The following is a 14,371-nucleotide window of genomic DNA, read 5'->3' as shown; positions in this document are numbered from 1 at the left end:
ACTAACCTAAAATTGCTGACTGTTGTTGGTGATGAAAATCTTATTGTCTTACCATACCAGTCCCCAATACCTCGACTCCTCTCCTATTTCAGACCACTAGAGTGAATGAAGCCCAGAACTCAAAGTAATAACATCATAGCCCATTTTACAACATATTGGTGTTTAAATCCTGATTGCCTGTAATGGGCAAGGACTGTCTGGATAAACAGCACCTAGCACACAGGGGTCCTGACCTCAGGTGAGACCTCTAGAACAGGGGAAGGCAAACTACAGCCCATGGGCCGGATCTGGCCCATCAAGGCTTTCAATCCGGCCCACAGGATTGCCAGCCCCGTGGTGCAGCGGGGCTAAGCCAGGCTTTCTGCCTGCCCTGTCCCTGCACCGCTCCCAGAAGTAGCCTGCACCAAGTCCCTGCAGCTCCTGGAGGACGGGGGGAGGGGGGGGGCAGAGGGCTCCATGCGCTGCCCTCGCCTGCAGGCACCACCTCCCACAACTCCCATTGGCCGGGAACGGGGAACCGCAGCCAATGGGAGCTTCATGGGTGGTACCCACAGGGGAGAGCAGCACACGGTGGAGCCACCTGCCCCACCCCACCCCCAGGAGCCACTGCCAGACATGCTGGCCACTTCTGGGAGTGGCGCAGGGCCAGGGCAGGCAGGGAGCCTGCCTTAGCCCCGCTGCACACTGCTGCCACCCCAGAGCCACTCGACTTAAGCGGCACCAGGCCGGAGCCCGCACCCCGAACCCCTCCTGCACCTCACACCCCAACCCTGTGCCCTGAGCCCCTAACCCCCTGCCCTGAGTCCCCTGCCTCACCCATCCTGAACCCCAACCCCCTTACCTGAGCCCCCTGCTGCACCCCACACCCCTCCTGCACCCCAACCCCTTGCCGAGCCCCTTCCTGCACACCGCACCCCCTCTCGCACCCTGCACTCCCTCCCACACCCCAACCCCCTGCCCCAGCCCTACAATCATGGCCCTGCATACAATTTCCCCACCCAGATGTGGCCCTCGGGCCAAAAAGTTTGCCCATCCCTGCTCTAGAAGCTACTAGTATGCAAACAATAAATAATAATTATTATGTTTATGGTGTAATCTTCAGGCTCAAACAACAGGGTTCAGAGAGAAACATCCTTTTTTTCTTTTTTATCATTTCACCTTTATTCTTACTCTGTTTATAGTAAGACAAGAAGGCGCCTCCACCAGGAAGCTACCAAGGCTTTAAAGAGGAAATATACAGACGATATTGCTTGCTACTCCATTTTTCAACAGAAGTTTTATCCCTAAAAATAACATAACAAATGGATTCATAGCACTCAAACAAACAGACCAACTCTGCATCCAAATCTCTAAGCTGACATTATCATTAGATTCACTGTTGTTCTTGGGATTCATTTGTATGACTTTAGTTTTTTGTCTGGCCAGAGTATCTTCATATCTGCTATCCTGGGAACTTTTGTAATAGTTCCCATTAAGTGAAATGACATCTTTTTGGAAAAATTGGATGGAGGCTTCTCCAGACTCTAGCAGATGTTACTTAACTTTAAACCTCAGGAAATGTTATGACCTTTAAAAAAAAAACCCTAAAGAAATATAAAGACCCAGGAAGACTTTGGTCATATTTCATAACTTAAATCCACAAAGTAATAACTTCAAATGTTTTAAGAAATTAGCCTGTATACAGGAAGAGGGGAAATTGCCAAAGTATTGTAATTTTCTTGGCATGTTCACATCAAAATGTTACAGAAGATAATTTGGGAATTTCATCAAGAGAGGCTCATTTTAAATGTTTCCAAACAGATCATTGACTTTACTCTGGAATACATTAGCTTAGAAATACTGATGGGAACAGAAACAATGAAGGAACTGTTTATACACTTTTTATGTTGCTTGTTCCTGGGACAAGTACATGGACCAGATTCTTGTCCCCTCTTCTGGCCCCTTTGTATAGCCTGAGCTACACAACGGGGATGGAATCTGGCCACAGATGCCCAGCTGAGAATTTCACTGTGCTAGGGGAGCTCTCAACTGGCATAAAGCTGTCAGAGCCAGTTCCTACACGAACCACTCACTAAGCCAGGCAAAGGCAGTGTGTTGGGAAAAGTACGCTTTGTGGTGCTCTGCTCTCTCTGCCAGTTCTCACCTGGCACATAGTACTTTTGGGACAATAGCCAACTAAGATAAATTAGAATAAGATTAGGCCAAGAACCAAGGAGCATGTAGTTAAAGAAACATGGAACTGTAACTGGTTCCCCAACAACCTTCCTGCTCCCTGCCCATGCTGAATGGGTGTCAATGCAGAAGAGAATCTGGCCCCATATTTTTTAAACTAACTAAGAATGTCTTTAAAATTGTGTGCTCTTTTTTTGTCTGTAACTGTATCTAAGACACATCACCCTGATTTAATTGTGTAGGGTTTGGTACTTTTCCTGTCTTTACTAACCAAGTTGTGGTCATTTTTAGGGGCCAACCCACATTTTAAAGAATTTTTGTTTCGTGTATTGTAATGTGGTTATTTGTTTATTTTAAGAAACTGAAACTAGATCCTGAAAATTAAAGACCACACGGGGTAAAGAAAGCCATGATGTTAGAATAACATGCTGTTAAAAATCCCGGCACAGAACCCCCACCACAAGCAGCCCTAACTGGCACCCTGGCTGGCAGTCTCAGCAGAGGTCAAGGGTTGAACGGATTTGTAGACTAATCTGCCTTTTCTCTCCTAGAGGTGGTAGAGTAGATCGCCGGCTGGTGCAAATCAGCATAGCTCCATTGACTTCAATGGAAATCAATTGAACTATTCCAATTTACACCACCTGGAGATCTACTCTGATTCCTATAGGATGCCTTTGAGACATTCTGAGGGGATTGTGTAAGGAAACTTGCACTGCCGCTGCCTGTACTGTACCTTTCCTGTGGTTAAATATAAGATTTTAGTTCCCAAAGAACTTGATCCAACATATTTCAAAAGCAACATGTTAGTTTAAACATTCTGAAATAAAATAGAGGAGACAAGTTCACAGGAAATATAAGATTAACTGTATACTCTCTGCAGCTATACAGAGAATGCAAGTTCCTTATTTATAATATATGTATAGAAGCATGTAAGTGTGTCTGAGCTAGGCTGCAGGAAGGAAGTCGGTATCTTTTTACGATTTATATAGTGCCATAGGTATGCATGGTTTTTATAGGTGAAAATAAAAAGACCAGGTGTAGTGTACATTCAGCTCCTATTGACTTCAGTGGGAACTGAGGGCACTCAGCACTAAGTAGGATCGGCCCAAAGGTCATATAAATAACAAATGTTCACAAAATACAGCATGTTTGCATAGGCTATTAATAAGTATTGGCTACCCTGATTGATATTTTTTATATGCAATTCTAGTTTTGCAGTCTCCTGTCACAGAAAAAGTGGGGTAGTGCGCTGTGTCTGTAAAGAAAACTATGCAGGACCCAACTGTGAAAGGTAAGCAGACTAGCAGTATGGATGACTGGTCAAGTTTGCCAGTGTTCCAAAGCCCTTAAGAGAGTTTCACACACTGGGGAGAATTTTTCTGTGCTTGACATTCAGTGGATTATATTATGTCTGTCTGTCTAAGGGCCTGATCTTGCACTGAAACCAATAGAAGTTTGCCACTGACTTCAACAGGTGCAGGAGAAAGACCTGCATTGTGTATTTTTTGTCTAGTTATTGCATTTTATCTTCATGAAACCAGCTTCTTCAAAGGAACAGAATTGTAGTGTGTTGGATACAGCTAACCGCTGAATTTAAAATTAGCAATATGCCTCCTATAACCCCCATCCTAAAAAAAAAAAAAAGGTCGTTCTACCAATGAATTTTTTCAGAACCAGAGAGGAAATCATAATATTTGATCAAATTATTAACAAGCAGATATATATTTATTATTTAAATTTGGAATGCATTTCAAATGATGCATCTCAGTAAAAAGTGAACTGAACAACCCTGGTCCAGCTTTGCTTTTCAGATTGTCTATATGTCCTCAAACGATTTCTGCCACTACATATCAAGAATGACAATGTATACAAACAAACAGAGCTATATAGTACAACACAATTTAAATCTTGTGAAGTACCAGCTTCTGATACCGTTATTCACGATGAAAGTGTGACGTCAATACGTGACGTTCCATTGAAGTCAATGGAGACCCCTTTACGCTGCCACTTGCATAAGGTCATTGAGGATATAAGTTAAAGTTGCTCTCATTTACAAAGGGGCTGAGTAGCACAGGATATGGGAGCCTCATCTGGTTCTGGCTCCCCACCCCATCCTTTGTACCCAATCAAATAGCTGGTGTTATAGAGAATTCAGTCGATTAACTCCAATGGAAGATTGTGTGCAACCAGTGCATAACTGGACTATGAATGAGGGGGAAAATGGATGCCAAATATCCAAAGGAGAGAGTTGTGTGTAAAGAGCAAGGAAACAAATGAGATTTCGTCACAAAGTAAAAGCTACAGTTACCTCCTAAATAAAATAACTCACACTGTCAATATGCTACCTTTTGGACCTTTAAAGTGGCCAACGTTACAATTTTACAAATAAAGCTACTGCAGATGGAGAGCATAAAAATGCAATAAACTTGTTTCCAGTCTGGCTATATCCTGTTATTCTTCTGGAATGTCATATATGCAAACATAGGACAATATAGACAATTAAAAGCTCAGTGAGATTTCTCACTGGTTATTAAAATGTCACACTAGACTACAAATGAATGAAGTTCTGTAAAAAGGGTAACAGACATTTTTCTATTCAGAGTGGCAGAAAAGGATAATGTCAACTTACTTTATTTGGTTTCTAATAGCCACTGGCCAGCTTTTTGTGTACCAGAGGAAAAAGATAAGAGCAGGCAAAGGAGAAGAAAGGAAGGAAAAAGCAGTTAGCCCAAGTCAGTGAGGGCAAGTTGGTTAAGTGATTAGTAATGGGGTATGGATCTTTTCTCTTCTAGGTTGTTAATTCCAGTCCAAGTAATGAAAAGTCTTTACTTCTGATGGCTATATATGGGGCCTAGATGAAATGAGGTGGTGGTCACCATCCTGTTCCTAGAGGACACACTCACTGAGCACTAGCTAGTATTCTTCATTGGTAATCTCAGTTGTCAGACTAGTGATTCAGTTGGCGTGGAGAATGATTCTCTCTCTTTCCCAGGGGAGAGTGCAGGATTAAAAATTTGAAACTTTTAGAGGGTAATGTTCTGTGCCTCGGCGACGGCCCCAGGACCAAAGGAGCTCGCTCTCCCCCCTGTGGCCCCAGGTCTGGAGGAGCTCACTCGCTCACTCTCCCCCCAAAGCCACAGGGCCAGAGGAGCTGTCAGCACCTGCTGTGGCCCCGGGGCCAGAGGAGTTCTGTGCCCCCGCCAATTATTGGGGGACCCCATGCCTCTGCTTCCCCCCCCTACTTGTGCATGCCCCTACTCTCTCCCATAGGAGATCCTTTATATTGGTGAGGGGATACACGTCCAGGGCAGTGCTGGGCTGTTTGGGCTCCACCACATGTGCATACATGGAAGACTGATAAAGGTTGCTAATCTGGCACTTTTAAATTACCACAAGATCACATGTAAATGTTACTTTAGGCCCATGTCATGCCTGCCCCTGACATGGTGTACAGTGGGGGCAGAGCACACTGATCCCTGCCTACTTTCCTGCTCCCTGGGGACTGCCCAGCACCTCAAAAGGCCCGAGGTGGAATCAGGCCCCTCTGTACAGGCCTAAGGAATGTGGCTGGCACTTCAGGGTAGTAAGCGGCAGGACGTCAAGGGATGTAACAGCATGTGTGCTCTTGCAGCGCACTGGGAGGCAAGCTGCCTCATTTCCTCTGGCTTCTGTGTGAGAGGTTTTCTTGTTCTGCTTGGAAAGCTTGGCACAGAACTGCCTGACTTATTCTTCAGTTAGCTGCCAACATGTAATGTTGGGAACCCATGGAGGCTTTTGCTAGGAATTGTGAAAATGACCTTTCAATCCCCAAGTGTAAAGTTGTGAGCGACTGAAATCCTTTTGTTCATTGCTTTAAAAAATGAGGCGTTACGGCAGTAGCAAATGAAATCCAGTTTTTGTTATTTTCTAATTATTACAAGATTCTCTATGGAAAAAGTGTTTTGGCATACATGGTGGACAGAGAGGAAAGGTTCCATTGGCACGGTTAGTAGAGGGAAAGTTAACATCTTACCCACCAATAATCACAGGAAATAAAAATGCCTGGAGTTAAAAGAGAGAGAATTTGTTAACTTCATTATTTCAACAATGAGACGTTGAAAATTCAGATGGAAATGAAAATATTTTTATTTAGCAGTGAAGAGTCATTTATCGGGACATGACAGGAATGGAGAAGACCTTTTCTGTGGAGCTTTTCTTGGGCATAAAGTAAGGAGATGGAGCAGTGTATTTCTGTCCAAGTTTCCTTGCTTTTCTCATTCAGTGCCAACCATTCAGAGGAGTTGGATGCAATCCAAGTCTATATTATGTGACATGGGGAAGTGAAAGTGACACATGCGCATTTTCAGCTCTGAAAGTTTCTGTCCATTTTAAACAGCTACTCCAGCTGATAAGCTATGGCTAATAGAAGTGAGGCAGACAGTCATAAAAAACAGCAGTTACCTCCATGCCCACAAACACATCTGTGGGAATGAAACTGCATGGCCTTACACATTTCTGTCATGTACAAAGCTGCACTTCAACTGAATGGTGTATTTCAGAGAAGAAAAACTGAGCACCTCATCTTCATTATAAGGAATGGCCTGTGGTAATGGCATACAGAGTCTTTTACCTGGAGGCCATTAATTTAAATCTAGCTCATGTTAGCAGTGTCCAAATGTTATTTCTATTGGCATTTTGTTCGATGGCCAATATGAAACGATTTGGTAGTCACACAACAGTTACTAGTAGATGGGTGACCACATGAAAAACCTCTAACTAGATTATTTTTTTAAAGGAAAAAATGTGAAAATACAAAAAAATTCAACCAGTTCTACTGATGGTCAAAAAATGAGAGGAATTTTTTCCTGTTTATATTTCAAACTTCATAATGTTGTTGACATTTGAAAAATATTGCCTAGCTCCACTAGCTGGTACTAGCTGAGGGTGTGAAAAGCCTTTAAAAGACTTTCAACATGACTAGATAGCAGCATTCCTATCTTTACCAATGGAATGCCTGTGCTCCACTAGCAACATTGAACTGAGAGGGTAATACCATGGCAAAATTCCCTCAGGAAACTGCCACTCTTTGATGCAGAGAAGTGGCACAGATGACATACTGTCCCTAACTCCTGAAGCTGAACACAATTTCTTTTCACTCCAAACTTGGGCCCATGTGTATAAGAGACTATGGGCCTAATTCTGCCCTCATACCATTGTAAATTTGGGAGTATCTCCATGGAAAACAGTGGAACTACACTGACGATGATGATGACAGAAGAATCAGGCTGTATATCATTACAACTGAATTCAGATCGCAGCTATGGTGACACATAATCATGGAGCATGGCTGTATTATTTATCTCTGGGTCACCAAAATGACCATCTTTCTTACTATCAGGTTATCCTGCTAGTTCGTGCACATGGACATGTACTTTACTGACAAAGGCAATTAATTCAAGCAGCCAAATAGTTTAAAGTCAGTTTGAATTATATGGAAATACTTTTCAATTTATGTATGATTTTATTGTGGGAGTTTAGGGTGTGAGTATAGTCAAAGCACTGATGAGGAAGCTCAAGGGAATCAGAACTCCTTTCTTCTTTCACAAAAAAACCCAAAACAAACAAATGTAGAGAGAGGCCAAAATCAGAACCATCTGCCCAAATCTCCGAAGTTTGTAGCATACTGATAAAATGAAATGTGGATTTGACTAACATCTCATTTAGGTTTTATCAAAATCTGACTGAGGTTTTGCAAAACTCCAGTTGCCCCATCATAGAGAGATCCTTTCTGCTATGAATTTAGATAAAAGAGATAAAATGGACTCTGAATCTGGACTTCCCCGGTTTGTTTTTGCAACATGAAAGCTGACCTTCTCTGCCCATTTCCCATATAATACAAGATAGTTTATGAAGTCCGGAGCTGTTAGTGAATAAAATAAACACCAGAATTGCTGAGTGACCTGCCAAGATAGTTTTGTGATGCATTCAAAAAGCACTGTGTAGCAATCGTTTTCACTGCTAAAGAAACAGACACAAAAAAATATGGACTGAAGTAATCAAGAACTAGAAGTGTTCTGGATGCAGTACTTGTTCCTCAATGCCACAGCGCTATAAATCCCTAGATAGATTTAGATTTAGATTGGATTACAAAACAGCATCTGTCATAATTTAAGTTTTGTTCACTAGCACTTGCAGAATGTCACCATCAATTCCTGGTGACCCGATAAGGACAGAAAAATGATACTGCAGAGGGGAATGTGATCATTATTAATAATCTTTGGACTTGGATTTCTTCTCAGGTGTGCTCCAGGTTACTATGGAAATCCCTTGCTGATTGGAAGCACTTGTAAAAAATGTGACTGCAGTGGAAACTCAGATCCTAACCTAATCTTCGAGGATTGTGATGAAGTGACAGGCCAGTGCCGCAACTGCTTGCGCAATACCACAGGATTCAAGTGTGAACAATGTGCTCCTGGCTATTATGGAGATGCCAGAATTGCTAAAAACTGTACAGGTATTGTATTAGTAATATATGCTATCATGTAGTTATATAGAGAGAAAGAGAGATACCTATCTCATAGAACTAGAAGGGACCTTGAAAGGTCATTGAGTCCAGTCCCATGCCTTCACTAGCAGGACCAAGTACCATCCCTGACAGATTTTTGCCCCAGATCCCTAAATGGGCCCCTCAAGGATTGAGCTCAGAACCCTGGGTTTAGCAGGCCAACGCTCAAACCACTGAGCTATCCCTCCCCTACAGATATAGTGCTTCACTCTTGTCCCATTCCCCATTTCATCCACTAAAAAGATCAGCAGTTCTGTAATAACACTGGTCATTAAAATGTCATTATTACGCTTCAGAGTTAAATGCCCAATGAGATTAATAAAATAACAGGAGTACTTGTGGCACCTTAGAGACTAACAAATTTATTTACTCTGAAATGAGATTAATGAGTATCTAGGTAATTTACACTTGTCAAAACTTTGATTCAAGCTCTTTGTACACTTAGGAAGACAATTCTATATTCATTACTCTCTGATCACGTTTAGAAGGTTTTCTTTACAACCATGAAGGCTAGAAATTTATTATTTTTTTTAATAATAGTTTAGATTTTTCAGAATCAGAATAGGCCATGTAGGCTACATGTATGTATCAAGAAATGGACTGGTGCTTGAGACCTCTGGTGTCACATATATAGATAGACACGCCCACGGATCTTTCTACCGTATACATGTATACTGTGAAAATACAGATAACCACATATCAGTAAACTAAAGCTCATGTCTCACTGTAGTTTTTGGCAGTATACTACTGTCTTAACTATAGTTATTTTGACCTGAGCAGCTAGTCAAAATTCAGGGCCTTCTAGGTTGTTAAAGTTGGGAATAGAAATTGATGGTTGATTCTGGTATTTTCTTTGATGCAATCTTGTTTATTTACAAGGATGCACAAAGTCCTGCTTCTCCCAATGCAGGAGGAAGCAAAAAAACCAAAAGGAGTGGTTTCTTAGCATACAGGCTCAATCTGACTCAGAATTTCTCTCTAGGCTTCTCCAAGGTCACACCATGATTACAGGCTGCAGTTTAGCTTTCTTGTTGTGCCTCTGAGTCTCTCTCGGTTTCTTGTCTGCACCCCTTCTTATCTTGTCCCCACCCACTCACCCACCTTGTCAGAAACTGCCCAGAGGAACCCTCTTCACACTTGGAATTAGCTTCTGACTAGACTCCACTGACTCCTTATTTTAAATGTCGCCCCTTAACTGTCTCTTACAGCTATCTTAATTGAAGGTTGCACTCTCATCCATCAACAAGATTTAAACAACCAATAACAAGGTTTAACCCAACTCACAACAGTATAAACTCACTGCTGCTAAATATATTTCATTTATACTAGACAAGTAACTCAGTATGTATGCAATGTACCATTTGTTGTGCACCACTCAAAAGTCCCAAGTCCAATATTGACCTTACATTTCTTCTCTGCTTAGCAGAGGCTGGGAGTCTCATGGAGGTGACCCTCTCAGTCCATTGGAAAGTGACCAACTAGTTACTACACTAATTCTGAACAATGTCTGTAATACCAGCCAGTGTGAGAAGCAATACAGACAGCAGTCTTGGAATAGGCTATGTTATGCAGCTAGTTATGCACATGGCTAGCTTATGTAAACACCATGTTGTTCTTACTTTTACTCTCATCTTCCCTTTCCCATGTCTTCCTATTGTTAGTTAAATTCACCTGTTGTGTCTTGTTTAAAATTAGCTTGTAAATCATGCCTTTATATATGTCTATCCTGCACAATGGGGACACATAAAATTGATGCCATAGTCATTAAAGATCCAGTAGCAGTTTCTGTGACAATAGGATTTTTCTTAGTGGCCTGGCTACATTTCAACTCAGTCTACCTAGATTTCCCCTGACTGATAATTTATTCTTCACTTTCCACTCTAAACACTATTGTGTATTCTTGTTGGTTCAAGAGAAGCTACAGTGTTTCCATACTTCAGATGAATGCAGTTTCAGTGGTGGGTAAAATGGTTAGCACTGGCCACAAGACGATGGTGATTTTTTGGGGAAAATTGTCCCGAATTTGGATGAGAAGTAAAAAAAAAAAAAAAAATCAAAATTTTGTGAAAGGAAAAATTCTGAAAAATCCATTTCAAGAAAACCAAAATGGAATTTTGCAACTAGCTCCCAACTTCCCTACTCCTTGGGCAGTTGCCTCCTGGGGTTGTTCATTCCCCGCTTCTCCAAGCAGCAGCCTTCCCATGCTGCTCAGGGAGCCAGGAGACTACGGGCTGGCAGGAAACCAAGCAAGCAGGCAGGCCTGGTTTCCATCCAAAGTTCTGATGGAATTAACACATTCCTGAAGAACATTTCGGCTGTGTAAAATCAGTGTTTACCAACAGAAAAGTGTTCCATCGGAAAATTTTTGACTAGCTCTAAAAATGATCACTATGCATGGAGGGTGAAATTCACCCCTCTGTCAAAAGGTCACAACATTTAAACATTTAAATTGTTAAAATAGGGCTTAAATGTGATTTCAATGATGCACAGATCTTGTGCTAGCCTTCTGCACATAAATGATTTAAATGCAGAGTCTGTCCACTGTAAATCAGTTAGGCTTTCCACCAATGGTTCACGCTGCAAGAACAGCTTTTCTTGCAGTATTTCAGTACTCACTAAACCAGGAAAAAAATTAAGAATGGTGCAACATTTTTCCCCAAATCTCAAGAAAAATTCAGACTTGAACAAAGTTTGGGTCAATTCTTATTTGATCTGAATCTGTTTATTTATTCTTGGTTGCAAAAATTCATCTTACAGCTGACTCTCTTGAATAAATCCTGATTTTTGGAATGTTCATTTTGGAGAGATTCACAGCTCTAATTTTATCTTAACTACTGCTAAAAATTGTAACGTGGCATATTTCACTAACAGGAGTATACTGCGTAAACAGAAACACTGTACAAACATTTAGACAAGCAATCCATAAATGGTTTATATGCCACATATAAACTCTACTTAAATTAATCTGAAAATGACTGCTTGAGATCAAAACATTCATATTATATTTCTTGGAGTTCTCAAGGTGGTTTAGATTTTTACTTGTAAGTTCAGTTAATGCTTTGGGGAGAAATATTGCCCATAAAATAATAAATATAACTTACTTGAAATGCAAAAATATGAGAGAGAGAGAGAGAGAGAGAGAGAGAGAGAGAGAGAGAGAGTAGGCAATTGAATAAACTCGGAGCATACATGCATGACTTACATAAAACACTACAAAGGGTGCATAGAACAAAAAAATACAGAGAAGAGAAATATGTAGAAAACCACAAAAGGGTGAATCAGCAAGGAGAGGGAACAACAACATGCTGTATCTATGCAAGATAGTGTTTTTGACATAAGAGCAAAAGCAAAAAGAAAAGTCTATAGTAGTCTAAAAAGTTTTCATCTGCTTTTCAACACATTCATTAGCCATGTGTCATATCCACTGCAAGACAGTAAACAAATTGCCCTCAGAGATTGTTAATTTTAGAAGCTTTCTGCAATAATAAGACATAAGAGTACTGAAAGGTTTAATGCTCCATTAACATTGCAATATTTACTAAACAACTGGATGAAAAGTGACAGATCAGCATTACTTTTGAAATCGGTTTGTTACAACCCTTTGAGTCACAAATTAAAGTTAATGGGTTAAAAGAAGATGCCAATTTGGTTTTGGGTCACTATAATCTACCCTTTACAGTCTTATTACCTGGTAGTGCTAAGTAATTTTTTGAATAGTCTAGATCCTGTGATAGAAGTAGAGAAGACATTGCTTCTTCAGATATCATTATTTTGTTACAGAAAAGGTTGCTGTTACATAATAGACCTTCAGCCTGGACATCTCTAACCCAACCTGGACTTCTCGAACCCTAATTCTGGAAGTATAAAGTCCAAGTAATATAGACCCAGTAGCTAGCAGAAACAGAGATCATATAGGTTAAAGAAAATCTCATAATGTCTGCAGCCCCCTAACAGTTACAGCTGAGAACAGAATAGGCCAAATTCTAATCTCACACTAGTACAAAAGCAGAATAACTCCACTGTTGTTAATGAAGTTACTCTGGAATGACCCTGCTGTAACTGAAATCAAAACATGGTCCATCACAGAACTGGAAGGGACCTCAAGAGGTCACCTAGTCCAGTCCCCTCCACTCAAGGCAGGACTAAGTATTATCTAGACCATCCTTGACAGGTGTTTGTCCAACCTGCTCTTAAAAATCCCCAATGATGGAGATTCCACCACCTCCCTAGGCAATTTATTCCAGTGCTTAACCACTCTGACAGTTAGGAAGTTTTTCCTAATGTTCAACCTAAATCGCCCTTGCTACAATTTAATCCATTGCTTCTTGTCCTATTCTCAGAGGTTAAGAAGAACAATTTTTCTCCCTCCTCCTTGTAACAACCTTTTATGTACTTGAAAACTGTTATTATGTACCCCCTCAGTCTTCTCTTCTCCAGACTAAACAAACCCAATTTTTTCAATCTTCCCTCATAGGTCATGTTTTCTAGACCTTTAATCATTTTTGTTGCTTTTCCCTGGACTTTCTCCAATTTGTCCACATCTTTCCTGAAATGTGGCGCCCAGAACTGGACACAATACTCCAGTTGAGGCCTAATCAGCGCAGAGTAGAGTGGAAGAATTACTTCTCGTGTCTTGCTTAAAATACTCCTGCTAATACATCCCAGAATGATGTTTGCTTTTTTTGCAACAGTGTTACACTGTGGACTCATATTTAGCGTTGATCCACTATGACCCCTAGATCCCTTTCCGCAGTACTCCTTCCTAGGCAGTCATTTCCCATCTTGTATGTGTGCAACTGATTGTTCCTTCCTAATTGGAGTACTTTGCATTTGTCCTTATTGAATTTCATCCTGTTTACTTCAGACCATTTCTCCAGTTTGTCCAGATCATTTTGAATTTTAATCCTATCTTCCAAAGCACTTGCAACCCCTCCCAGCTTGGTATCGTCCACAAACTTTATAAGTATACTTTCTATGCCATTATCTAAATCACTGCTGAAGATATTGAACCGAACCGGACCCAGAACCAATCCCTGCGGGACCCCACTCTTTAATTTAACTTTAATTATGCCTTCCAGCATGACTGTGAACCACTGATAACTACTCTCTGGGAACGATTTTCACCAGTTATGCACCCACCTTATAGTAGCTCCATCTAGGTTGTATTTCCCCAGTTTGTTTATGAGAAGGTAATGTGAGACAGTATCAAAAGCCTTACTAAAGTCAAGATATACCACATCTACCACTTCCCCACTATCCACAAGGCTTGTTACCCTGTCAAAGAAAGCTATCAGGTTGGTTTAACATGATTTGTTCTTGACAAATCCATGCTGACTGTTACTTATCACCTTATTATCTTCTAGGTGTTTTCAAATTGATTGCTTAATTATTTGCTCCATTATTTTTCTGGGTACAGAAGTTAAGCTGACTGTTCTGTAATTCCCCGGGTTGTCCTTATTTCCCTTTTTTATAGATGGGCACTATATTTGCCCTTTTCCAGTCTTCTGGAATGTCTCCCATCTTCCATGATTTTTCAAAGATAATTGCTAATGGCTCAGATATCGTCTCAGTCAGCCCCTTGAGTATTCTAGGATGCATTTCATCAGGCCCTGGTGATTTGAAGACATCTAACTTGTCTAAGTAATTTTTGACTTG

At 41.0% G+C, this 14,371-nt stretch overlaps 1 protein-coding gene across 1 annotated transcript in view; it reads left to right on the top strand.

Annotated features, from left to right (window-relative positions):
* The window catches only part of LAMA4 (laminin subunit alpha 4), a 126,567-nt gene that overhangs the window by 44,634 nt on the left and 67,562 nt on the right, over nt 1-14,371 (top strand). Inside the window, exons 4-5 of the mRNA XM_065400888.1 lie at nt 3,383-3,463; nt 8,451-8,665. Of these exons, the coding sequence (XP_065256960.1) occupies nt 3,383-3,463; nt 8,451-8,665 (296 nt within the window). The remainder of the gene's footprint in view (nt 1-3,382; nt 3,464-8,450; nt 8,666-14,371) is intronic.

The sequence above is a fragment of the Emys orbicularis genome, chromosome 3 (genome assembly GCF_028017835.1).
Source record: "Emys orbicularis isolate rEmyOrb1 chromosome 3, rEmyOrb1.hap1, whole genome shotgun sequence".
Taxonomy (NCBI): Eukaryota; Metazoa; Chordata; order Testudines; family Emydidae; genus Emys; species Emys orbicularis.
This window is presented reverse-complemented; position numbering and strand designations above follow the sequence as displayed.